General features: G+C 36.3%; 7 protein-coding genes across 8 annotated transcripts; 4 read left to right on the top strand and 3 right to left on the bottom strand.

Moving 5' to 3' along the window:
• Positions 1-1,016: 1,016 nt before the first annotated feature.
• LOC125188228 (protein AGENET DOMAIN (AGD)-CONTAINING P1) lies at positions 1,017-1,463 on the bottom strand. Its single transcript, XM_048084990.1, has one exon. It carries the CDS (start codon positions 1,461-1,463, stop codon positions 1,017-1,019), a length of 447 nt encoding a protein of 148 aa, XP_047940947.1.
• A 1,493-nt stretch (positions 1,464-2,956) lies between these two features.
• LOC125190127 (14-3-3-like protein D) lies at positions 2,957-5,643 on the top strand. Its single transcript, XM_048087330.1, has 7 exons — positions 2,957-3,141; positions 3,536-3,842; positions 3,940-4,027; positions 4,313-4,422; positions 4,509-4,657; positions 5,234-5,292; positions 5,391-5,643. Exons 1-7 carry the CDS (start codon positions 3,069-3,071, stop codon positions 5,391-5,393), a joined length of 789 nt encoding a protein of 262 aa, XP_047943287.1. The 5' UTR covers positions 2,957-3,068; the 3' UTR covers positions 5,394-5,643.
• A 1,401-nt stretch (positions 5,644-7,044) lies between these two features.
• LOC125190342 (bifunctional riboflavin kinase/FMN phosphatase-like) lies at positions 7,045-10,319 on the top strand. Of its 2 annotated transcripts, none has more exons than XM_048087621.1 (10): positions 7,045-7,362; positions 7,459-7,645; positions 7,928-8,058; positions 8,457-8,526; positions 8,850-8,915; positions 9,084-9,238; positions 9,327-9,404; positions 9,503-9,615; positions 9,930-10,022; positions 10,173-10,319. In XM_048087621.1, the coding sequence occupies exons 1-10, from the start codon at positions 7,278-7,280 to the stop codon at positions 10,272-10,274; spliced, it is 1,080 nt and encodes a 359-aa protein (XP_047943578.1). In that variant the 5' UTR covers positions 7,045-7,277; the 3' UTR covers positions 10,275-10,319. The 2 variants fall into 2 exon arrangements, with proteins under 2 accessions (XP_047943578.1, XP_047943577.1); XM_048087620.1 differs by having other exon boundaries at positions 10,164-10,319.
• Positions 10,320-12,369: 2,050 nt separating this feature from the next.
• On the top strand, positions 12,370-13,823 carry LOC125188227 (exopolygalacturonase-like). Its single transcript, XM_048084989.1, has 4 exons — positions 12,370-12,516; positions 12,609-12,914; positions 12,999-13,514; positions 13,590-13,823. Exons 1-4 carry the CDS (start codon positions 12,370-12,372, stop codon positions 13,821-13,823), a joined length of 1,203 nt encoding a protein of 400 aa, XP_047940946.1.
• A 964-nt stretch (positions 13,824-14,787) lies between these two features.
• On the bottom strand, positions 14,788-15,918 carry LOC125186871 (transcription factor bHLH30-like). The gene is made up of 2 exons (XM_048083347.1): positions 15,454-15,918; positions 14,788-15,359 (listed from the first exon to the last, which is right to left on the bottom strand). Exons 1-2 carry the CDS (start codon positions 15,727-15,729, stop codon positions 14,889-14,891), a joined length of 747 nt encoding a protein of 248 aa, XP_047939304.1. The 5' UTR covers positions 15,730-15,918; the 3' UTR covers positions 14,788-14,888.
• Positions 15,919-16,067: 149 nt separating this feature from the next.
• Positions 16,068-19,405, bottom strand: LOC125186869 (ketol-acid reductoisomerase, chloroplastic-like). The gene is made up of 10 exons (XM_048083345.1): positions 19,047-19,405; positions 18,659-18,751; positions 18,463-18,528; positions 18,222-18,362; positions 17,786-18,013; positions 17,558-17,675; positions 17,344-17,483; positions 17,033-17,200; positions 16,789-16,944; positions 16,068-16,620 (listed from the first exon to the last, which is right to left on the bottom strand). The coding sequence occupies exons 1-10, from the start codon at positions 19,320-19,322 to the stop codon at positions 16,252-16,254; spliced, it is 1,755 nt and encodes a 584-aa protein (XP_047939302.1). The 5' UTR covers positions 19,323-19,405; the 3' UTR covers positions 16,068-16,251.
• A 1,436-nt stretch (positions 19,406-20,841) lies between these two features.
• On the top strand, positions 20,842-24,327 carry LOC125190381 (NECAP-like protein CG9132). The gene is made up of 8 exons (XM_048087674.1): positions 20,842-21,148; positions 21,853-21,884; positions 22,025-22,125; positions 22,223-22,295; positions 22,396-22,427; positions 23,375-23,465; positions 23,617-23,725; positions 23,808-24,327. The coding sequence occupies exons 1-8, from the start codon at positions 21,059-21,061 to the stop codon at positions 24,123-24,125; spliced, it is 846 nt and encodes a 281-aa protein (XP_047943631.1). The 5' UTR covers positions 20,842-21,058; the 3' UTR covers positions 24,126-24,327.
• Positions 24,328-25,200: the final 873 nt, after the last annotated feature.

Below are 25,200 nucleotides of genomic sequence, written 5' to 3'. Positions count from 1 at the left end.
TTATCGTTTTTAACATCGTAAAATATGTTGATTTGTGCATGAATGAGACAATTGAGAAAATTGAAAACATCATGACTTAATATTCCAATATCATAGTTTATGGGTTAGACAAGAATTTGACCATTGTGATTTAATCGGCTATTATCCCCTAATTATATAATTTCTGGCTATTAATTATGTAAATTTTCAGTTTTTCATTATGTAACTTTAACTTTAGTGAAAATTGTACCATATCAATTTAATTATAATATAGAATCGCATATTATAAAAAATGAATACTTAGGCAAAATAAGAATTGAGAAAAATGTATAATACTAGCTATGATGAATGCCTTTTTGTGTAAATAGGTCATGCTGAAATTTTGTAAAATAATTTTACCATTAATGAAAATTAAGTTACACTTTACCTTTAAATTGAAATTAAGTTACACTTTACCTTTAATGAAAATTGTATTTCTAATTAATTATATATCAATTTAATTAGCAGTATAACATACACAAAATAAATAATTAGCAAAATAAGAATTGAGAAAAATGTATAGTAACTGCAAAATGCAGACTAAGAAGTGAACTTGAGATAGTACATTTAAATTCAAGAAGATGCTTTGTTGGTAAATCGTTCCTTCAATTAAATTGAAATTAAGTTATGTTATTTCTTTTTACCAAGAAGCAGATTGCTTCGGTGTTGAACTCATTTTCAATAAATAAGTAGAAATTAAATTTATTTATTTGTTTGTTTTTGTAATGATATGAATTGAAGTAATATAAAATTAGTTGTTCATATTCCCGCCAATTATTCAAACAAAAAAACTACACTCAATTCAGCCAATTCACAAGCGAAATAAAAAAGAAAACTTGCATAAACAAGATAATCAAGTAACAATTCAAGAATTCAAAAGAATCAATGCTTTCCATTCAACAATACTCATATCAAAAATCAAATTATAGCACGATCAAAAACATAAACAAAATTAAGAGTAAATCATCTCGTTTAATCCAAGATTAATCAATCAATAATCAAGCAACCGGAACCAGCATCGCCAGGCACCATCGCCCCTCGCTCCACTCGTGATGAGTCCTCAGCGCGTTCTTGTGGTAGACGATCTCGTCTCGTGTCGTCTCGAAGAACACCGAGTAGCTGTCCCCGCTCCTCCCGGTGATCCGCCCCCACCACCACCCCTCGTTGTCGAACGCGTCCACCACGTCGCCCGCGCGGTACCGCTCCGCCGGATCCGGCGGCGGCCGCGGCCGGACCTCCGCCGCGCCGATCACCTCGCGCAGCGGCCCCGAGGAGTCGTCCCTGAGCAGGGTGCGGTACTGCACCAGGTAGCCGTCCTTCCCCAGATCGGCCACCACCGTCGCCTCGAAGTAGGACCCGACGAAGCCCTCCTGCGCGCTCGCCACCTCCACCAGATCGCCGCGGCGGAAGCGCGGCGGATTGAAGCTCACGCGAATCGACGGCATCGTTGAATTTGATTGAATTTGATTTTGATTGTGATTTTGGAGGAGAAGGAAAGGGGGGTATTTATAGGGTTTGGGAGATTTGAATTTATGGTAAGTTAGTTAATAAGAGGGAAACTTAGGGTTTGGGAGCTTTTAATTTATGGTAAGATATATTAAATGGAAACTGACTTATATGTAAACTTGCCTTATTTAGTTTTCGTATTACGTAGTAATTATGAATTAATTGTATAAATTAATATATGCAGCAAATTAAGTTCAAGACAGATTTTAGTTTGATTGTAAATTCCAATTAATGTTTTTGTTTGCGTTCTTTTGATTGATTGGAATATATCTTAAAGTTTGGATTAATTGGTGCTATTTTTGTTAACATATTTATACTGCCTCCGTCCCCCAAATTTTGACACAGTTTACTATTTCGGTCCGTCCCTGAAAATTTGACGCACTTCACTTTTTATCATTTTTGGCAGTGGACTCCATATTCCACTCAGTCATTCCTACTCACATTTTATTATAAAACTAATACTTTAAAAGTATGATCTACATCCCATCAATCTTTTTAACTCACTTTCCATTACATTTCTTAAAATTCGTGCCGGATCAAAGTGTATTAAAATTTGGGGGACGGAGGTAGTAGTATATTAGTGTGGGTTTTTGTTAAACACTTGCTTGAAGTTGACTATTCTAAAATAACCATGCATTCATACAAAAATCTATCTAATTACCGTTTGTTTTAAAATATTTTTATTGGATAGTCAATAATTTTGAATTTTATTTTAATATACTCCCGCTGCTCTAACAAAAACAATCTACTTTATGTACTCCCTATTTTGATTCGCATCATAAATTAATCATTTTTTAAGAAATATTTTCACCATATACGGTATACTTGGATCTCATTTATTATTCGCGATATTACTTTTCTCTTATTTTTAATTTTTTTATTAATTTTAATTAATATTCTTACTTTTATTTAGAAAATACTCTATTTGTCCCAATTAAATTGAGCCGTATTTTTCTTAAATTTTTTAAATAAAACTAGGTCATTTCTGTTTTGGCATAAAATAAAATATTTAATTACCATTACTTTATTTTATCATTATATTATTTATTATTTTTCTCCTTTATCATATTTAATTTAATTAATTTGTGAAACTCAATTTTTCTTAATTTTTGTGACAAAAAAATTTGGACGGATATGTACTCCCTCTGTCCCATTAGAAATGTAACGTTTTCCTTTCTGGTCTGTTCCATTAAAAATGAAACTAAAAATGGAAACAATACCTTATCTACATTTACTTCTTTCTTACTTTACTCTCTTTTCATTAACTCACAAAACAACACAACATAAATTTCTGTGCCGAAAAGCAAATGTTGCATATTTAGTGGGACGGAGGGAGTACGTAAGACTAGCGTAGTAACCGTAGGGAACTGAATAATAGTCACAGGAGGGAGCAGCTGGTCAGTCAATCAATCCAGTTGGTCAGTCAATCAATCATTTCTCTCCTCACTCCTACTTTCCCCTTTTGTTGCTGTGGAAATCGACTTGCAAAAAAAATCTGCAGGTGTCAAAAACCTAGAGAGAGAGAGAGTGCCTTTGGATCGGCGATGGCTTCCTCTTCAGATCGCGAAACCGCTGTTTACGTCGCTAAACTCGCCGAGCAAGCCGAGCGATACGACGGTAAACCGTTTCCTCCCTCGCTCCGACTAAATTTGGATCGATTAGTTTAGCATGAATATCGATCTCGTCTCTGCTTGCGCTTTGCTTAACTCTCTGCTAATTTTTGGAGAACTTGAAGTAGTAAACTATTTGGTTGATGTTGTTGCAGCTATGTTAGAAGGTTGGAGATTGAAATTTCTGCTTAAATGCTTTCTGATTAGTATTTATGTGGAGCTCTAAGTTCATCTTTCTTAGTATTTAGGAGTTTCAAGTTAATTTATGATTTGAATAACTGGACAGTGTTTTACCTGTTCGGTTCTACTGATTCTGGTTTTGATAATCCTGATCTCGAGAAATTTGGTTTTACACTGTTCTGATTTGTCTGATGATTCGAAAAATTGGGGTAATTTTGCAGAGATGGTGGAATCAATGAAAAATGTGGCTAAAATGGATGTGGAGTTAACGATCGAAGAGAGGAACTTGCTGTCTGTTGGGTATAAGAATGTGATTGGGTCTAGAAGAGCTTCATGGAGAATATTGTCATCAATTGAGCAGAAGGAAGAGTCCAGAGGAAATGAGGTGAATGCTAAGCGGATCAAGGAGTATCGCCAGAAGGTTGAGTTAGAGCTCACTAATATTTGTAGTGATATCATGACTGTCGTTGATGAGCATCTTATTCCTTCCTGCACAGCTGGTGAATCAACCGTGTTTTACTATAAGATGTAAGAAGTTACTCTGTTATTGACAAATTATGGATTTATGAGTTTTCGTTTTTTTGTCCTTTTTTGCTGCTAACTTGAGTGTGTTTCACCTTCTCAGGAAAGGGGATTACTATAGGTATTTGGCTGAATTTAAGGTAGGTAACGACAGGAATGACGTTGCTGATCAGTCACTGAAAGCATATGAGGTATGCATTGGGTTTCTTTATCAATTTACAGTTTATGAATAAGGTTTCCGCCAAGCTCACCCCATCCCCTAAGGAAGGATAGGATTTTGTAAGGCTTACTGATTCTTGTTTGTCATAAGTGATGTTTCTGTTTACAAATGATCCAAGAATTGATACAACAATGGTTAATAACTCAATCTCAATACGAGTTGTAATCTTTATACTGACTCTACTGGCATAATAACCTACCTATTTCAGTTTTGTACTAATACTTACTCCACTATTCTTCTTTGAACTTGGTTAAAGTTGGCTACTAAATCTGCTGAGACTGATCTGCCTCCAACACATCCTATTCGCTTGGGGCTGGCTTTGAATTTTTCAGTCTTTTACTATGAAATTTTGAATTCCCCTGAAAGGTATGTCTTCTCAGCAATACTGTTGATTCTAAGATAATATTCAGTCACTTTAAATCCATCTCAACTTCCTTATCTATATGTTCCAGGGCGTGCCATCTTGCAAAGCAAGCTTTTGATGAAGCTATCTCTGAGCTTGATACGTTGAACGAAGAATCGTACAAGGATAGCACCTTAATCCTGCAACTGCTTAGGGACAACCTCACACTGTGGACCTCTGACATTCCAGAGGATGGAGGTAACCTTACCTGACAGCCATTAGAAATAGAGAAAACCAAATAAATTAGTTTTTGTTAAATTTTAATGGGTAAAGACGTAAAGCTCTGCAAATATTCATTTCCTTTCCAGTTGACTTTCTTCATAGCAACTCAGGATCTTCTGAAATTTTTACATCTAAATGTTTGGTGCCAAAACATAACATGTCATTTCTATTCCCGATATTCCTTTTATTTGTTCTTTTCATATCTCTACGCTATGAATTTCCTACATGCGTTGCTGAGGTTCACCATATTAGGCTTTAAGATGTGCTGCTGTTATATTATTTTAAGTGCATCATTAATAATGAAGACTTGAGAATTATAATAAGAGAACTATGCATCATCATCCAAGAATAAACCCTTCTCAAAGCATATTCTTTCCATTGGATTTCCATCATATTTTAAAGCAGAAACTTACCAAATGTGACAACATCTGCTGCCTGCCACTTGTTTGTGGAAAATCAATGTGAAATTATCGGAAAAACTTAGGGCACCCATCCTCCAAGATTCTTTCTCGTTCTTCTGAAAGTATGTAATCTCTTATCCCTTGCTTGCAGACGAAGCACAAAAGCAGGATAATACCTCCAAGCCTGGAGGCGAAGGTGCACTTGCTAAGGTGAGTTTTTCTCCCATCCCCTTTCACTTAGTTATTATAGTTACAAATCGACCGTTCTCCCGGGTCCCAACTACACTCTTTTTATATGTACAATGCAGTGAAAAGTCGATGATTTGTCGAGGAGATATGCGTGTTTGGGGTCGAAGTAGATACATTGTGTTTATGTTTGTGTATTGATACTTTGTTCAGTGGTTGTGAATGATGCTGTTGGCTTGTGGTTTGTTTTATTGTTGTGGGATTTGATGTGGCGTATAGGTGGTTTAATTTTAGTGACTACCTTAGCCTAGATGTGTTTATTTGAATTAACTCAACATATCATTATTTTCGTCTCCACCAAACTTTTCATTTGAATTATTCTCCTGCATACTAACATGTCTTCGGTGTAGTTTTCAACATGGTGACTCAAATCTCGGACCGGTTAGTCGGAGAGGAAAACGTTTAACCAACTAAGTCGCTATTTGAATTAGCCGTTTGGCCAAAACTTTATTATCTCAGTTTCATTCTCTTTTTTATTTTATTCTCTATTCATTTAAAATTTAAATATTAATTTCTTAAATTTTGTATTTATAATAAATATATCAACTAAATTGGGATGAAGGGGTATGACGTACTAATATAAAATGATTCTAGTAATTTAACTCACTAATCCATTTTTTCATACATGCAAAACAAATAGGCATCGTTTTGAAAAACATATTAAATGCATTTAATATATTAATCGGTAAATATTTGATTTATTCATTAAACGTTTAAATAAATTAAAATGTCTCAATCTCATATGATCGTATCTCATGTGCCAACATTATTAAAATATCATGCCACAGCAATTTCATTCCAAATTGCCCGGAATATTTCAACACCTTCTTTAAACTGCAGTGGCAATTTGGTCTGGATATTTCATGGGACTTTTTTTGTCGAAATTGAGACGTTAGAGCATCCCCATCCGTGCTCTTATTTAAGAGCACGGAGATGGACCCGGATCCACTTTTACTTCTTGTCCTTAGCTAAGAGCACAACACTCACATCCGTGCTCTTAGCTAAGGACAAGCTCAAGGGTCCAACTATTCTATTACTCCATTATTCAATTTAAATACAATTACTAAAAATATTTCTACATTATAAAAATACATTAAAAAATAAAAATTACATAATTAAAATGTGATTTTTTTGGGAAAAAAATTGAAAAAAAAATTAAAAGTTGATAGAAAACGGATATAATTTTTTGGAAAGTGGGAAAATATTTTTTTTATTTAAAAACTTTTTTTAAAATTAATTTCAAATTAAAAAAAAAAAATTGAATATGCCAACGGCAATGCCGTTGGCGAATCAAAGAGCGCCACGTTTGCTGTTCAGCGGCACGAACGTGCTCTTAGCTAAGAGCAGCGCCGTGCCGCTGGCGCGGACGGACCGCTCGCAGCGGCGGACGAGCTCGCCCTTGCCGCTGGCATGGACGGACGGACGCGGTTTTCCCTACCGCTGCGGATGTTCTTAGGTAACTCCTACAATTAAATATTTATTCTAAAATAAATAATATGTCAACTATAGATAACATAAGTGCTATTTAAATTAAATATTTATTCTAAAATAAATAATATGTCAACTATAGATAACATAAGTGCTATTTAAATTATAATTTTTTATTCCAAAATTGACTTTTAAAATTTGAAAAGATATTAATCAATTACTATTAAAATAATACTCCTAGTACTACTACTAATGAATGAATATGCAAAAGAAGTTCTATATTGGGAAGGGGAAGAGGTGGCATATGCCAAGAACAATTCTATATCCAGAATACCATATTCAGTTAGAATAATGCTTCAATGTTGAATCCACATAGAACTCAATCACACACCAATTCTATTCTCCAGCCACCATAAACCCTATTGCGATGAGAATCAATCCCTCTCTATTTCAATCCCAACGCTCCTCCCCTCTCTCTCTCCCCCAATCCACACAACATCGCAAAACCGCATTCACAGCCTATGGGCTCCGCCGCGGAGAATTCGAGCTCCGATCCCCAAATTTCCGCCGTCATTTTCGATTTGGACGGAACCCTTCTGAACACAGGTATCGATTTCTTCCCGTTTCTCTCGATTTAATTGTTCGATTGATTGATTGATTGTGAATTTGTGAGGGAGCGTGATGATGTTTCTGTGTTGTCAGAGGATGTTACGAAGAATGTGTTGAAGAATTTCTTGGCGAAATACGGGAGGGTGCAGGATAGTGAGAAGGAGAGGAAGAGATTGGGGATGACTTTCAAGGAATCGTCTCTCACAATTGTGGATGACTATGATCTCCCTCTCACCACCGAGGAATACGTGAAGGAAATCTTGCCAATGTACCAGGGAACGTGAGTTTTCGCTTCGATTTTAGGGTTTATATGCAATTATCAGTGCTAAAAATCGTATCTTTATAACTATGCTGTTTTATGTCGAGTGATTTGATACTACTATTTAGCTTAATTCAATGAGAATACTAGTTCAAATATATATAGAAGAAGCTCAGGGTTTATGCATGTTGGTAGAGTGACACTGAGTTATTGTATGTTATTGTTTTTAGCTTGTTTCATTGTCTATGGAAAAGATTGCATTGGATGTCTCAGTGATGTTGTCTTCTGATCTCTTTGGTGTAGGTGGCTATTGGCTAAACCACTTCCGGGGGCTAACCGTCTCATGAGACATCTGCACAAGCACGGTGTGCCATTTGGACTCGCTTCAAATTCTTTGAGGAAGAATATCGAGGGGAAAATATCTCACCATGATGGTAGCCACTTACTTTCCTCAGTTTATCTTATAGAAATTATGAGTACCATGCCATGAACATACTAGTCAATCAGAAATTATCAGTTTAAACTTAGTTATCTTGTTCATGATAATAACTTGGGACATGGTGCTTATATGTGTCCAAATAATGAACCTGTCTCTATGATGGTATCCTCAAGTTGTTGCGTATTTTTACTCAATGACATGTCTTCACGTTGGTTGTTTTGGGGTGTCTCTAGTGACATTGTGTCTTTAGTTTTGTCGGATAATGTATATAGTCCTGCCTCGTCGATCCAACTGATTGCCATTTCAAAGCCCTCTTTTTGCCTTTTTTTTTTCAGTGGACAAGTGCCTCTTTAGATTCTGCCTCGATATCTTTATAATACTTTTTGTGTATAGGTTGGAAGGATAACTTCAATGTCATTCTTGGAAGTGATGAGGTGAAATCAGGGAAGCCTGCTCCAGACTTGTAAGACAGATTTTTGCCTTTCTTCGTGACATGTTTGTGCTTTTGCTTGATTTTATAATGTTGTGGTTGTATATGATCTTTCATTCTTATATACTCTTATATCTATCTCTGTTACACGCTTGTAAGTATTTATCCAATCATTCAATTCCAGATGAAGAGATTGGATTGACTTCAATTGAAAGTTAATACTGTAGAATCTCATAAGTCATAAGTATAACATCAGCTTATACCATTTCTGATGTTATAGCATCTTATATTGTTAAACATGGTTTTCTATTTTGTATTTTTAATTTGAATATATATTCAATGTTGCTGCTGCACAGATTTCTGGAAGCTGCAAAAAGAATGGAAATGGATCCTTCATGTTGTCTTGTGATCGAAGACTCTGTGTAAGTTCACCATTGCATCATAAATAAACAAGAAGATTTGCACCTTCGTCATTCCAGCTATTCTCCACATCATAATTTTTGCCACAGTTTACTTTAACTTTGTTGCTGCAACATATATTTTTTCCTCTACAAGAAGCTTTAATTTTCCCCGCATCTTGTCCTCCACAGTGTGGGTGTTAAAGCAGGAAAGGCTGCTAACATGAAGGTCGTAGCCGTGCCATCACTTGAAAATGAATCTGATTCGTATTCAATTGCTGATTCAATACTGCACTCACTCCTAGATTTTCAACCAGAACATTGGGGTCTTCCTGAGTTTGATGATTGTACTGTCTCCTACTTTCGTCATACACCCCCCCCTGTTCCCATCCCTTGCTTGAGTAGATGCATGACTTTCTGATTTGATGATTGCAGGGGTTGATAATGCTTTGCCTACTGAACCTATTCTTCTCACGGGTGTTCTTAGCAACGGACTTTTTCAGGCACACTCAGGTAGAACACTTAAATTTCATTTACCTTCTCTTCCAAATATTTAATTTATTCTTCGATAACCTTTTTCTACAACTTTGATAAACATTGTGACGATCCAGATAATGGATTGCCTGACCTTCCGAGTCAAATATGGGGACTACACATCGGCTGGGCCAAATTAGATGGGCAGGTCTCGAAGGCTGTAATCAGCATCTCTTCTAAGAAAACAATCGTGAGTACTTTTATTCATCTACTTTTGAACATGTTATTCTAAATAGCATTTGGATAATGCATACTTCTTCAGAGCTATCAACTATCATAATACGTAATACGTTCCTTCTTCATACTTTTTACACAGATAGATAGAGAAGCTAGATGCATATAAAACTTTATTTCCTGAATGATATTTAATTAGGTTCCTGTCACATTCTAGTTAAGATGCTTTTAATCTGATCTCGGTCAAAATTTTGCCCATTACTCGAGATCATGTCAGTTCTGTAATTTAGTCTACCTCTTAACACCTCCGTGTGACTTCTTTTGACACAGCAACCATGTCTGCTCGATGGAGATCATGATGCAAGTCACGACAATGGGATACAGTTGCTGCTCGTGGGCTACCTACGGAGATCATGCACTCTGGTAAAAAGAAACTATCTTCGACATACTACTACTTTAGTTTGGCACTTGTTGATGTCTTCGTGTTTCAAGTCTCCTCTAGACATCCATGCTTGCTTCTAATTCTAATTCAGCACCCGAAATCGTATGATTCATTCGAAATAGTCGATGCAGGGAAATACGTTGAACAGCCCGGAGATTGTTGATGAAGACAAAGTGACAGCCGATGCTGCTTTAGATTTGCCTGAATTTTCCCATAAATTATTTGAATGTTGAAAAATGATGCTGCTGATTAGTTTATTGCTGCTTCTTTTTGGTTGATATTATGTACTTTTTCTAATTTCCTGTCTATAAAACCATGTTTTTTTGTTCAAATAAAATGGATCAAATAATTGGAAGTGATCGTTTCATATTTTCTTTTAATTTAATCATAGAGGACCTTGATGTGTCTATTTCATAATTTTTCTAATTTGTAATTTGTTTTTATGTATTACTCTCTCCGTCCCGCTTTAGGAGTCCTGGTTTGGGCGTCCCGCTTTAGGAGTCCCGGTTGAGATAAATTAATAATAAAATGCCTACAAAGTGTTAAAAGTGGGTCCCAACATCCACTATAACTAATAAAAAAGTGTTAAAAGTGAGTCTCAACATTTATTTATTGGACACTCAATTAAAAGTGGGTCCCAACATCCACTACAATATTTATTTATTACACTCAAACACTTTTTTCTTAAAATATGTGCCCGACTCAATCGGGACTCCTAAAGCGGGACGGATGGAGTACTATCTTCGTCCCCCAAATATTGACACATTTTGACCCGACACGAGTTTTAAGAAATGTAATAGAAAGTGAGTTTAAAAAGTTGATGAGATGGAGATTCTACTTTTAAAATATTAGTTTTATAATAAAATGTGAGTAGGAATGAGTTAGTGAAATATGAGGTCACTATAAAAAATGGTAAAAAGTGAAGTGTAACAAATTTTCAGGGACGGAACGAAATGGTAAATTGTGTCAAACTTTCAGGGACGTAGGTAGTATTTTTATAGCATTTTCATCATAGATTACACTTGCTATGAGATAACATATACACAATCACTAAAAACACCTAAATCGTCTCTAGGTGTTATCAAGATATAAATATTTCACTAGATATAGATATTTAGAAAGTTTCTAATGAGAAAAAAAATCTAATAAATGATATTCTAAATGTATAACAATTCCATATCCAGACACTAATTCTAATCCAGACCAGGTTCCAAGACAGTAGCGATATACATTTGATAGACACTACTACTACTACTTTGTATTGTCAAAAATTGGAAAATTAAAAATTGAACGAATAAAAGATTAAATCAAGTTTTTATTTGATTGAAGTCCAATTTCGAACCTTAATCATTTTATGATTTTGGCGCATAACGTTAGGTTTGATACTTTTAGGTCCTTAAATTCTTAATAGTATGAATTGATCAATTTTTTATCCAAAAAAGTGACAATGTAGTTAAAATTTAACAGCATGTCTATTTATCTAAACCTTATTATGACATATTTTATGAATATTCAATTTCAGCCCATAACTTATAAATATTTTAAAATAAGACTAAAACTTGTCGTTTATGTGTGTATAGATTGCAATTCTAATTAATACTAACAAAGCAATTTTCAACATTTCTTTAAAACAAAATTGATAAAAAAACTTTCATTCATTTCTCAATTTCTCAGACTGATACAAATGATCTCATACCTCTCTATATATATACTATTTAGGGTGTTCTAAAGTTCTCCACTCATTTTTTTATATTCTAATAATCTAAATATTTTCTCTATAAATATCTAGGTTATCTTTTACCCCAAAATCTACTATTCTAGATAATTCTCAACAAATTTTACGGAGGGTGTAAATTCTAGACAGTTTATCTACAAATATGTAGATATTTGCTAGTACATAAATCTGGATAATTGATATGAAACCCAATAAGGTGGCCTGATTTACTATTTACAAGTTGGAAAATAAAATTAGAAACTTCACAAAATATATTTTCTTAAATAAATTCATCATTCATACCCGTACGTGTGCAAGAAGGGTTTCAGAATGTGGAACGACGACAGTTGATACAATAATACAAATAACTTCTCTCAATTGCTAGGTAAATCAATCGAATATGATGGATTTTGACCGGTTTCCTATATATATCGCCATATTTAATTTTAGAGCTATCCTTATAATAATAAGAGTAATAGTAATAGCCAAAATTTAATTGTAAATAAATTTCAATTTATTACGCTTGACCATCTTCATGACTTCTCATCTTCATCCTAAACCATATATAAATACAGTTTAATTCCATTGTTGCAATGAGTTAAATTCCTCTAAAAATGGCAATTTTAAACATTTCTTGGTCACTAGCAATTCTCTTGTTCTCGTGCATTGCACTAGTTGTTACAAGTCACACCGTGCCGCCAAAATTCTTCAACGTCGTTCGCTATGGGGCCATCGGAGATGGCACCACCGACAACGCCCAGGTTCGAGTTCATGAGTTCGAGCTAGCTTAGACTTTCCAATAAATTGATTTTTGGCATAAAATTTAAATTTTGTGTAAAATGATTAATTTTAGGCATTTGTGAAAGCATGGAAAGATGCATGTGCATACAAGGGAAGGAGTAGGGTTTGGATCCCAAATGGGAGATTCTTGTTAAGTCCAGTCTCATTTGAGGGCTCATGCAATGGCTCAATGGCCTTTCTCCTCAAAGGGACCCTCGTGGCCCCCACCGACCTCTCCTCGTTCACCGACATGTGGATTGCCTTTCGCTACTTATCCGCCCTCACCGTGAGAGGTGGTGGCTCCCTCGACGGCCAAGGCCATTCCGCGTGGCATCTCAACGACTGCAAAAGCAACCCTCACTGCAAGCCTCTTCCAGTCGTTAGTTTCTCTCTCTTACTTTATTCTCTTTCTTAATCTGTTTAATTAGGGTTTAGGGTTCAGGGTTTACGTGCGTCTATGCAGACATTGAGATTTGACTTTGTGCGGAACTCGAGGGTCGAAAACATCCAATCAATCAACAGCAAGAGCTCCCATTTCAACGTTTTCTCGTGCGAAAACCTAACCATAAGCCACGTGAGGCTCTCCGCGCCCGCAGACAGCCCCAACACCGACGGAATCCACATTGGCAGCTCGAGAACCATCACGATAGCAAACTCCATCATTGGCACGGGAGACGACTGCGTGTCCATGGTCTCGGGCAGCCAAAACATCAAGGTGAACAACGTCGTCTGTGGGCCCGGCCACGGCATAAGCATCGGGAGCCTAGGGAGGGGCCACGAGCGCGAGTATGTCGAGGACATAACCGTCGCAAACTGCACCTTCATCGCCTCCGAAAACGGCGTTAGGATCAAGACATGGTCGCCCTCTTCATATAGCATGGCTTCCGGTTTAGTTTTTGAAAATATTATTATGAAAAATTCCAAAAATCCAGTATTGATTGATCAGTACTACTGCCCCTCACCACATTGCTACATTAAGGTAGCACAAATTTTTCAATTTTTTTTTATTTTCAATAAAAATTAAAGTGATTATATATTTATAATTTATGTATAGGGAAAATCGAGCTCGGATGTGCAAATACAAGATGTGACATTCAAGAATATCCGAGGGGTGTCGAGCACGGAGGTTGCGTTGAATTTGCAGTGCAGCGAGGCTATGCCGTGCAAGAACGTGAAGCTCATCGACATAGACCTTGCGTACGAGGGGCCGGGGAGACGAGCCACGGCCCTTTGTTCACATGTTATTGGCTCCTCTTATGGCAAGCTTGTACCTGGGGGATGTGTGTAGATTTTTGTGAATTTTTTCATGTATTAATTTGCAATTTGTTTTTGTTTTGAATTGAATTATCTCTCCCATATCTATCAAATATTTGAAAGCTAAGTTCATATTATAAATTATTTAAGTCCCGATCATTCTTTCGGGGCACCAAATACAAATAGTGTGTTCTTATATCTTGTAGAATTAGTATGATTATATAGTGCCTTATTTAGAATTTTTGATTTGAAAGTATGAAACGTTCAATAATTTATTACAGTACAACATAACACTTTTAAATATATCAAGTTCTACATTAGTCCAACCTCATCCTAGCAAATAAAACAAAATGGCATATCTTTATAAATTAGTACAATCCTTGAAGTAAGACTTATTTACTATCCAAGAAGTCATAACTTGATCTGATATCATAAACTAATTATTTCTGTTGTAATGACATATCAATTTAACAGTCGAAATTCATAATAATTGAATTTACAACAGTTTTTTTTACCCTCGATGATTTACAACAGTTTTTTTTCCTTATACTTCAACTTTCAACGTTTGGATTTTGGTTTTGATTTTGATTTGGATTAGAGTTTATCGACTCTCGGGATTTAGCAAAAATAGGTATATCTGTACCGAATTACTCCTGAGACTGTTAATCGAATCGAAAATTGTCTCATCAATTTTGAACACAAAGTGTAATTGTTCAGTTAGGATAGTGTAGTTTCATTCTCATTGTATGCTGTTTTGCTTATGTTCTTATGTGAAATAGTTATTGCTATCTTTCAACAGGTGCGATTTCTTACAAAAATATATCATCCCAACGTTGACATGGCAAGTATAAAATACATGTTGCACCATATATATAGGTCTAATAATAGGGCTTCTGAGATTCTCTACAGAAATAAATAAACATCACTTTGAAATATTAAATATTTAAGAGTCACAGAGTAATATCAATATGATTGTATCAAATGTAGAGCGCAGAAAAGAAGAGCTAAAGAAGAAAGGTGCCATATGAGAAAGCATGCACACCCCTTTTACAAATATGCATGCCAAGCCATATGCCACCATGCCTCTATTCAATTAATTTCATCGTAACAAACCCGAAGATAAGCTAGAAGAGGCCAAGAACGAAGACATTCTCCGCCTCTTGCTCGGACTATCTCTCAAACAGAACTCGTCTGATGCGTAGAACTTGTCGAGGACAGAACGAAGAGCTTGACGAATCGAATCGACAAGGGGATGAACCTGACCTTTCAGTCCCGTGATCACGAAAACACTGACCATTCTAGTACCCAATGTAGAAATCTCAGCCCTCACAGCACTGAGGGGCAGAGCCCCCACAGCTTCTCTCAAATCGCGGAGAAGCTCGTGCTCGAAATCGCAACAGAGGGAAGCTCGGATCGAGGTTGAAGCGGTGTCGTTTGGGTCCTCCTCTTCTTCCACTCTAACTTCATCGATATCGCTCGGCACCACTGTGCCTTTAGTAGCTTCGGCTGCTTTCTTCCTTAGTAGCTTCACTTCATTGATAACTTCGCCTAGTAACCCTGCTTTGTCCATCTGATTCATGATAAATACAAATCATTAACCAATCCAAACATGAAAGACATGAAAATGATACTATATAAGGAAGGCATGAAAATGATATACATACTTTGGAAGTTCCATGAGTTAGTGTTCTAAGAGTAGCCAAATGGCGATTGATTCTCTCCCTTCTTCGCCTTTCGGCCTCGCTGTGATTCCTCAGAGCAATCGAAGCCTTGTTCGCCTTGTCTGCATCGCCCATCTTTTGTCTTGGCCTCATAATGAACTCTCCTCTCTCATTGTTCAAAAGCAATGACGACGACGATGCTGATGATGCTCCATTAATATCTCTTGCCACACCTTGGAACCCAAAGTAGTTTCCTTCAAAACATTCAAAATGACCCATCTTAATTTGGTGATTGTTAGAGCTAGAAAACCATACAAATATTTGAGATAAAGTAAAATGCTAACACTCTACAAAGTATGATTCTTCCTGTTGTTTCCATCTCTCTTTAAAAAGAAGCATTCAGCAGTTGATGAGTATATGTATGCAAGAGTCAATAACTCATGGTGGTAATGAAACTATTATATCATGAGAGAGAGTATGTGGCTCTTGGGTGTTGCAGATGCTACTATAGAGGTTGCCTTCTAACTATAATTGGTGTGTGAATGATTGGGATTGATCACCTGTAATTTACCTAATCAATTAAATAAATATCACTGATCAGGTCAACTCAAGTGGAATTTAGAACAACAAACATCATATTATTACCAACTAGCCGAACAATCTTTTATGCCATACCGTCATACAAAAACATAAATAAGAAAAACAGGATCCTAAGGTTCAACCAGTGCAGCACTCAGACATATCTTAATATCTAAAGCTCAGCTCAAACTGAGTATAGGAGAATGAAGACTTGCTATGTCTTCAGTTGCCGGATTGTCGCAGCTCTGGGCGGACGAAATCCGCATCGGCAGGCACTGAGATGTCGACGGTGGGCCTCAGCTGGGCACATACTTCGATCGCGCCGTGCACGGGATCCGAGAGGAAGTTGCTCAAGAGGTCCTGGTTGATGGGGGCGCCGTTGTCCACAGCTACAAGGGCCTGCTGGGTGAGGATGTAATCGAATCTCGGGGCCCACTTCCTTGATCCCAACCGAGCTGTTGTCGAGCAGTTGTCAACCATGAATGATACACCGCGAGCGTGCATGAAAGGATTCAACGAGTCCACGGACTCGATCACACTCTCGTTTATAATTTCAGAGTATGAGTGCCCCTTCTTCCTCAAGATCTCAATCTGTGTTGTCCAAAAGCAAATTTAAGAACATTCAGTTAGATTATAGGAACCATCAACTGAACAGAATAAATTTTCACATAACCATCAGAGATTTCTGCCACCAAATCATTTAAAGCTTCATATACAGCGAGGAAATGAAAATATTCGACGGGAAAGAGACAGACGCACCTGGGCCATCATCAATGCAACAAAGACTCCTGCGGTGAAAGGATACAGAGGTCCCAAGTCACCTGCTGGGCGTTGGGCTCTCACACGCTCACCAACTTTCCACATCCGGGTCTGATCGATTTTACCCATAGGGAAGGCAGGTAGGCCTTCCTTATCCTGAAGGAGAAAAACATATTGATAAATATCAGTTGAAGAAATAGGAAACACAACTGGTCTCATCAAAATGAATCACTGGTAGACATACATAAAATCGACGGCCAGCCAAGACAACACTCCTGATCTCACTGCCACTGGCGACATCTTCGTAGCATTCGTACAGGATGTCCATGCAGGGATAGTATGAAGCACTGTACGCTGTCTCAAAGTCCTTTTTGCCTTGTGCATCTAAGGCATTATAGACTGCTAGCATACCCTGTAATAATTTCAGAAACCAAATTAGTTCATTAAAAAGAGTAGTTAAAAGAACAAAGAAATTGAGTAATCTTCATACATCTCGAGACAAAATATTGCAATGGTGACGAAAAGATTCTAAAACAAATCAACACTTTAACTAACCTTTGTTGATATGGTCTTCGATATTGTCCCTGTAATGCTCTCAACTGTGTTCTTGTAAGCAAGATCTTCACTCATCCCATTTTCAGTGTACCTTCTGAATAAGCACTCCACAACACCATGCACAGCCCCAAGCAAAATTCCTGATGTGATCGAAAGGTGATTTAGAGAATTTCTGAGCCAACATGGCACAAATAACCTCAGGAGACATTCTTACCTCTCTCCCCAAAGATATCACTTTTATACTCCTGCTCCAAGGTAGTGGCAAAAGTGAAAGGTGAACCAAGGGCCACTGACCATCCAAGGGCAACATCAGTAGCTCTGCCATCAACATCCTTCAAGCAAAAAAAAGAAAAATACATCAAACATTCACACCACCACAAAGAGTAACCTATATACGTAAATCCTGTCATTGGATATAAACACATATAAACAAGATGGATACCTGGTGAACAGCAAAACTTGAATTGATACCAGCACCATTCACTTCTTTCCCTTGCACATATAACCTTCTCACAGAGGGACCCATCCCCTTGGGACACACAGCTATTACGCTAATGTTCTTGGGGAAGTCGAGACCCACTGACTGCAGATGTCCCAACAGGAACCCATGGGAAAGTCCTAGGATGCTGTTTGGTTTCATGTGTGAGAACACTTTCTCATAGTTATCAGCCTGCAACATTGAACAAATTAAGAATAAAGACACCTCCAACGAAGAAAAACACATACAGCAAATCATAATTGATTGGTATAAACTTCTATGAGCATCATAACAATGCCCACACAAGACTCGGAAAAAAGATGCGCCAGAAGAATTAAGTAGTTGACATAAACAGAGGATTTAATCAAGGGCCTCATTGAAGGTTCAAGGCAATGGTCACCTGAGCTGAGTCCGATATCAAGAGCATCACCAAATCACTGCCGGATATGGTTTCATATATGTCTCCAAGCGTCCCACTTTCTTCTGTAAACCCAGCAGCACGGGCCTCAGCAAATGAACTAGAACCCTTTCTCAAACCAATCTACATGGAAGTCAACATAAAAATAAATCACTCACTTCAAAAAATGATCAGAACATGTCTCATCCACATAACGAGCCAAGTAAAAAAAACATAAGATTACCTTAACAACAATATCAGATTTCACTTCGGCAAGAGAATCCCTCAAGTTCTGTGCTTGAGCAGGTCCCTACACCAAAAAAAACAAGACTTCACTTATAACAACAATGAATCAACACAGTAATATTCTTTGAAAAATGAGCAAAAGCAAATTATCTCAATAATCACCAACATTCTCAAGTGATGTAGCAATGAAGTACCTGTGAGCCCCAACCAATCACCCCAATCTGCTTAATGCCCTTAAATGCATCCGGCAACAGCTTGAACAGATCCCTTCCTCCTCTCACAATGTACTGCACAGTGCATACAATGCAACACCATCAGCAATCACACAAATTCAAGCTCTTAATACAAATATCTTACTACATCACCTCATTATTCATTAATTTATTACTCACTTATTAATACAAATTAAATATTAACAAAAAAAAGAGCAGATCTATCCATATCTACACAGCTACCAACCGCAATAAACTAATCAACCTCAGATTTGTTTAATCGGAGCATAAACAAACAGAATAAACCCTAGCAGCAACATTTCCCCCAAATCCACCACACACATTTGGCAATTAAACCCTAATTTCATACCTCCTCGTGGCCGGCGAGGTTGACCTTCTCCTTTTTGAAGACGGAGGTCTGGAAATCGAGAGACTCCAGGGGCTTGATGGCGGGGACCGAGACCATCCTAGCGGCCGAGGCGGAGCCGGTGGAGGCTCGGGAAGAGGCGGCGGAGCGCAGCGGCTTGAGAGAAGGGGAGGATGTGGAGAGGAAGCCGAGGGACGCGGGTGGAGCTTTTGTAGGAGGATTGAGAGCTGCGGTGGAGGTGGGGGAGGTGGAGAGAGAGGTGGGGGCGGCGGCCGCCATGGTGGTGTGTGGCTTTTCGAGTGAGCGAAGGGAGTGAGAGAAAAATGTGTGTGACAGCCGACAGAGCTCAGATGAGTGAGATAGGGTTTCAAAGAATATGCGGTTTATTCATTGATTTTGATATTGTTGAGGTTAATCATATATGCACAATAAATATTTGTTGCTGATTTTATCGTATTAATATGCTAGGTGTTTTATCTTCCATGGGATTGGACATAAAATATTTTATTTTATTTTTATTTTTATTTGTAGTTGTCGCTCTCTTAATTATAATTGACTGGTAACGTCCAGCTATTAATTAGGTGGACGTGTATAGTGAAGTAGACTAATCAATCAAGCTATAATGAAACGAAAAATATAGTAAAAGAGACAAATAAATTACTCTTAATATTTTATAGTTGTAGTAGTAGTAATAATTTTCAATGTAAAGACTTGATGTACGGACATAAAATAAAGAATCCAACACCAACACGGCTGCTCGGCGGCGCACGTGTCTATCCTACACGTGAGACTAGCACAAAATGTTGGTAATCATTGAGATTTTTATTTGATTCCAAAATTTCACAACTACTACTATATTTTCTTAATCGAATCGAACGTAAAATTGAAAAAAAATAGTAACTATAATTATTATTTTAATATATTATTTAAATATAGTTTAATGTTTTGGATTTTTAGTTTTAAAAAACCAATTAGAACTGAATAGAATATTCAAGTTTTGAAAAAAAAAAAAAAAATCTCATGTAATCCAAATCCATAAATTCTGAACCTAATGTTAAGGCCCAGCTCAAATAAAAGGGTGTGACTGGACTTAGCCCAATTGTTAAATGTCTTTTTAGTACATGCACATGCAACATGTTTACTAATTAGCTAAACAAAAAAAATGTTTCATGTGCATTGAATGGAAATGTGTAATATTTGAAATTAAATTCCTTTCAATAATTGATAAGGTATAAAGACTTGATGCCAAGAATCAAAGTAATATTCAACTCCTTAACTCAAGTTGAAGCAAAAATAAATAAATCAAACCAACCTTTACCAAACATTTGTACTTTCCTTTAAAATGCTTTTCTATTTACTAGTTTTTTCCAAAAAAATGTGATAGCCTTTAATTTATGTATATTTCTATATACGTATGTTTCTATTTGTGCTAACCATATACCAATAATCCACTCTAATTTGGTGTAAGTCATATCTAATTTTTGCACTTCCATCCATACAAAATAAAACCTTTAAAATCGACAAAATTCTAAAGACTGAATTTATTGTGTTTTTCAGTTTTCATAGACCGATAGTAATATCAGTACACCCTTAACCACATTCATATCCATAGACCGATATCAGTAGACCCTTAACCACATTCATATCCTTATTCGCTTTCGATTATGATAAAGAAAAACATTTCCATATACTAAATACAACAAAGTGTTAAAATTATTATAAGAAAAATACAAAAGTAAAATAAGATTGACAAAAAATATACTCCCTTCATTTTCCAAAGACTACAAAATTCTATGAAGGCAAACCATAATATTCAAAATTCCAATCCTGCCCCCAAACATTTTTTTGGAACTAAAATTCGAAGACGATTGCTTGTTTGTAGCAACATTCCTCTAAGATTCAATTCAATTAGGTTAAATTTTGATTGGGATTTCAAAACGATCGGATTCAATTGGGGATATATTCTGCATTTGGATAATCAATTGCGATTGCATTTTGATCGATCAAAGGATCATATGGAGAAAGACAAGATTACAGAAGAAGAAGAAGAAACAGACGCAGTTGAGATGGTTCTGTTTCAAGTCTCGGAATGCTATGTTTACGTGGTAATTTTCAATATCTGTTTCGATTAACAAATGCGTCTGGTGATTTGGTTTCCTTTTCGTTTTTTTCTAGAAATTCTGTGTGTGTGATCTTGCTTGCTTTATTGTATGTGTTTAATCACCTCTTTTTATGGCTAAATAATGTGTTGTTTTGAGAATAAGTTGTTGCATTGTTAAGCGATCCTTGAAAATTCAATTAATCTGCAATACGAAGGAGAAAAGCTAGTTTTGTGTTAACTAGTTTCGAAATTCAGTTTGTTTGTGGATGGTTGAATGAATACAGCTAATGGTTTTTATGGCTATGTGTGCTCAAAATGAAAAAAGTGGATCAAATTAAGAATTATTAGTTGATTTAGAGTTAGAAATAAGGAAATGTATGTTCTGGATGAAAAGGAATGATATCCTACTCGCGCATTCTCGTTGATTAACATACGGTTGAGTTGCTTTGGCTGAAGGACTACTCCAAAACTATCTAGCAAATGTTGCATTTGAAATTTGCAATGCTGTTAATTCCACACGAAAATCACGCCAGTTTCTATTTCGGGGGATTATAATATTCTCCTGAAATTTGCTCTGAATTCCAACAACAGTTAATCTTAAAGATGTTGCATTTCATTTTGGTTTCTAAGTTACTTTGGCATAAACTCTGTTGTCCAATTGTTGTTTTTTCTTGGGGATATTCTAATGTTCCGGTTATAATATTGCAGATACCTCCACGGAAATCTGTAGCTTCTTACAGGTTTCCCCCTAAACTACTTGATGAGCAGTTCCATAATCTTGATTTAGAAGGCAGCTTATGAATTAGAAATGATAATGTAATTGCTCAGCACTCATTTGATCGATGAAATAATTCAAAAATGGAATTCTTTCTTCTTGTAGGGCTGATGAATGGGATGTCAATAAATGGACATGGGAAGGTAATTTGAAAGTTATTAGTAAAGGAGAAGAATGCATTATCCGGTTGGATGACAAGACAACAGGTGAATTTTCCTGATTTTCTACTGGGTAGCGGTGTTAATTAACTATCCATTTTCATCTAGTTTCTGTCTCTTCTAATCACTGTTGTCTATGTAACAGGTGAGCTGTATGCTCGGGCATTTTTGAGAGAAGGGGAGCTGCATCCTGTTGAGGCTGTTATTGATAGCAGCAGGTAAAGAAATTGGTCACAATTGAAGCCACCTCTTGAAAGATATTGTTAATGTTAAAACAATGTGGTTCAACTTATAAGACTGCTATTGGTTCCTTTGCAGATATTTCGTTCTTCGTATTGAAGAGAATATTGGTAGTTTACAGAACTTCAATCTTCTAATATTAGCTTCTATAGTTATTCTTTATATGATCAGAGTTTGGATCTTCATTGAATAAGTGATTATGTTTCTTCTTTTCTTTTTCAATGGCCATGGTTGTTGATATAACCTTTAGAAAACCAACTAAAATTTGGGCTGAGTTACGGGCTAATTAGTACCTTATGTACGATTAATTGAACACTGTTTATGCAATCTACTGTTAAGAATTTTCCAACTAATATATTGTGTCTGGTCCTGTGTTTCTGCATCGGAATAGATAATAGACATTGCAGTAGGGATTGAGGTCATATATGACCAAGAATCTTTGTGCACTATTCACCTGGGGACATAACATACATTCAAGGTCAGATTAAGTTACTAATGTGATTTACTATATTAATAGCCTGACTACATGCCTGATATCCTGTTCATCCTTTTTAATCATTTTCACACATGTTGAAGGTGACAATATTAGACATGCTCGACAGATATATAAGTTGCTACCTCATAGCATCTGCCTCGAGGAAGTTTCCTAACTTTTTTGCTAGTTCAACCTATACGAATTGTTTCACTCGCCATTTAAGTGCTAATCTGGTTAGTCTACTGAAAGGTCCACCATATATCAGGGTTGATGCAAATTACCTACAATTTCCAAATGAACATATAGCAGGTTTTAACATTTCCAACTTACAAAGGCACATATAGGGCTAGAAGAATTGCAAAATCATATTGCTCTGACTCTTTAAGAGTGGTTGACTCGCTTCATCAGTATGTTTCCTTAATCATTGACAATTTGGGTTCTTTCTTCCTTCTTAAGTTGTGACTATCATTTGCAGACTGCACAGCATTGTTGATTTTCAATGTGTAACATAAACTAATTTTTATCTATTTATTTCATGTGTACATAAACAGAACTGATACCATTTCATTACGATTCATGCAGATGGGCGCCTTCGCCATGCTTTCATTGGTATAGGATTTCGAGAAAGATCAGAAGCATATGACTTCCAAGCTGCTCTTCATGACCATATGAAGTACTTCATCTCCTTTTAATTTGCCTTCCCTTTAGTAACCATGTTTTAAGACTTAAGAGCGGTTTGGCCCTGCGTTGCTGTTGTCTAAAGTAAATGGCCTTAAAACTCTCTGCTGCCGAGACTCTATTGAATTATTTTATTCAATCTATAGGTATCTGAATAAGAAGAAAACTGCAGAAGAGATGGAGCACCAATACCAGCATTCTTCAGTAGATTATAGTTTGAAGGATGGGGAGACTTTAGTGCTTCAGCTCAAGAAAGTAAGATCTCATGATCCATCTTATCACTCTATAACAATTGCATATGCTCATCTTATCCCGTTTCTCTTTTTCTACGAAACAGAAAGAAGGTGGCAGCAAAAGATCCAAGTTTTTCGAGCAGAAATTGAGTAATCTCATTTTGGACGATAAGGGTAAAAACAAAGAAGGTGCAGTAAGTATCAAATTGCTCCCTCCTCCTACCCCACCCGTCTCACCCGTTGATACTTCGGAGAAGTCTCCGTTAGGCATTACCCCGAGAGTTAGCCCTGGAAAAACTCTTGAGAACGAGAAATCATCTGGAGTGAGAGAACATCAAGAAGGAGAAGCAAAAGCCACCAAGAAGAAAGAACAACACAATGCACCGGATGATGATTTTGGGGATTTTCAAGCAGCCAGGTAGTGGGGATGCTAAGAGAGGTTTGCTTGTACTTGAATAATACCAATCCTTGTTCTTTACGTTTAACTTGGTTATCGGAGCTTCGTCCAGCTAATCCTCAGAGAGCACGATCTTTGCGGTGTGGAAGTCTTTTTGTGTTGTGAATATTCGTTTGTCTTTATCAAACTGGTGCAGTTTATATATTGCTTTTAGCTTCTCTTACTAACCACCACTGTCTGTGTACTTAGTTTTTGATAGAGTGACTAGAGACTAGAGAGTGTTGGCCAGAACATCATACGACTCGAGAGGGTTAGAGTTGCAATTTTATAATCCGAAAAAATTCAAACCCGAATGACCCTATCCTGCTACCCAATAGGGCTGATCCGAAATTAACCCGAGCTTCATAGGTTTTACCCAAAATGAGTAGATTTTATTATTTAGTTTTAAATTTTACTATCTTTATATCAAACTTACAAAAAGTTAGTAAAGTAAATCAATTTTTTTCAGATGCATGTGAAAATATATTTTGATTCAATAATTTAAAGTTATGTACTCATCATTTCAATTTTTTATTTATTTATTTTACTCTTATGTTTTTAAGAAAAGTATTGAACGATTTCATTATTAGTAAACCTTGAAAAGTACTCAATGAACTTTCTAATTTTGAAATAGTTAAACAACACATTACCCATGGCCATAAACATCATTTTATTTACAACTTATACGAGGGAATAGTAGATAAGAATAATTATAATTTATTATCCTAATAAAATATTTTTAATTTAAAATGTCAACTAATCAACTATGTTTCCAAATGTACGTCTACAAAAATAGTCATGTTTTTTTTTTCAATTCGGCATGTCCATTGAAATTAGTCTATCTATTTATAGTAAGAATTTCTCTCTATTAAGATGAGTCTCATTTATCAATATTTTAACCATATTTTGTTGGAACATTTTAATATGGTCCAACATAATAGTCTAAAGATTGTATAATATTTATGGCTATTTATTGATTGACCTGATTACGTGATCTACTAAGGTTATATAATTTATAAGGTCAAACGATTATCTATGAAAGTATGAGGACTATTGTGCAG

This window comes from Salvia hispanica, chromosome 5 (genome assembly GCF_023119035.1).
Source record: "Salvia hispanica cultivar TCC Black 2014 chromosome 5, UniMelb_Shisp_WGS_1.0, whole genome shotgun sequence".
NCBI classification, from domain to species: Eukaryota; Viridiplantae; Streptophyta; class Magnoliopsida; order Lamiales; family Lamiaceae; genus Salvia; species Salvia hispanica.
Note: the sequence above shows the minus strand (reverse complement) of the source record. Positions and strands in the feature narration are given on the sequence as shown.

Excerpts from the sequence above, each read along its gene's own strand:
- LOC125188228 (XM_048084990.1), bottom strand. The coding sequence starts at position 1,463 with ATGCCGTCGATTCGCGTGAGCTTCAATCCGCCGCGCTTCCGCCGCGGC.
- LOC125190127 (XM_048087330.1), top strand. The coding sequence starts at position 3,069 with ATGGCTTCCTCTTCAGATCGCGAAACCGCTGTTTACGTCGCTAAACTC. Across the intron at positions 3,142-3,535 it reads GCAAGCCGAGCGATACGACG|AGATGGTGGAATCAATGAAA; the intron begins GTAAACCGTTTC and ends GTAATTTTGCAG. Across the intron at positions 3,843-3,939 it reads ACCGTGTTTTACTATAAGAT|GAAAGGGGATTACTATAGGT; the intron begins GTAAGAAGTTAC and ends TCACCTTCTCAG.
- LOC125190342 (XM_048087620.1), top strand. The coding sequence starts at position 7,278 with ATGGGCTCCGCCGCGGAGAATTCGAGCTCCGATCCCCAAATTTCCGCC. Across the intron at positions 7,363-7,458 it reads CGGAACCCTTCTGAACACAG|AGGATGTTACGAAGAATGTG; the intron begins GTATCGATTTCT and ends CTGTGTTGTCAG. Across the intron at positions 10,023-10,163 it reads TACGGAGATCATGCACTCTG|TCGATGCAGGGAAATACGTT; the intron begins GTAAAAAGAAAC and ends CATTCGAAATAG.
- LOC125188227 (XM_048084989.1), top strand. The coding sequence starts at position 12,370 with ATGGCAATTTTAAACATTTCTTGGTCACTAGCAATTCTCTTGTTCTCG. Across the intron at positions 12,517-12,608 it reads GCACCACCGACAACGCCCAG|GCATTTGTGAAAGCATGGAA; the intron begins GTTCGAGTTCAT and ends GATTAATTTTAG. Across the intron at positions 12,915-12,998 it reads ACTGCAAGCCTCTTCCAGTC|ACATTGAGATTTGACTTTGT; the intron begins GTTAGTTTCTCT and ends GCGTCTATGCAG.
- LOC125186871 (XM_048083347.1), bottom strand. The coding sequence starts at position 15,729 with ATGGGTCATTTTGAATGTTTTGAAGGAAACTACTTTGGGTTCCAAGGT. Across the intron at positions 15,360-15,453 it reads TAACTCATGGAACTTCCAAA|ATGGACAAAGCAGGGTTACT; the intron begins GTATGTATATCA and ends ATCATGAATCAG.
- LOC125186869 (XM_048083345.1), bottom strand. The coding sequence starts at position 19,322 with ATGGCGGCCGCCGCCCCCACCTCTCTCTCCACCTCCCCCACCTCCACC. Across the intron at positions 18,363-18,462 it reads AATCTGATATTGTTGTTAAG|ATTGGTTTGAGAAAGGGTTC; the intron begins GTAATCTTATGT and ends ACTTCCATGTAG. Across the intron at positions 16,621-16,788 it reads TTGCATTGATGATGGCCCAG|ATTGAGATCTTGAGGAAGAA; the intron begins GTGCGTCTGTCT and ends TGGACAACACAG.
- LOC125190381 (XM_048087674.1), top strand. The coding sequence starts at position 21,059 with ATGGAGAAAGACAAGATTACAGAAGAAGAAGAAGAAACAGACGCAGTT. Across the intron at positions 21,885-22,024 it reads AAATCTGTAGCTTCTTACAG|GGCTGATGAATGGGATGTCA; the intron begins GTTTCCCCCTAA and ends TTCTTCTTGTAG. Across the intron at positions 22,428-23,374 it reads TCGTATTGAAGAGAATATTG|ATGGGCGCCTTCGCCATGCT; the intron begins GTAGTTTACAGA and ends CGATTCATGCAG.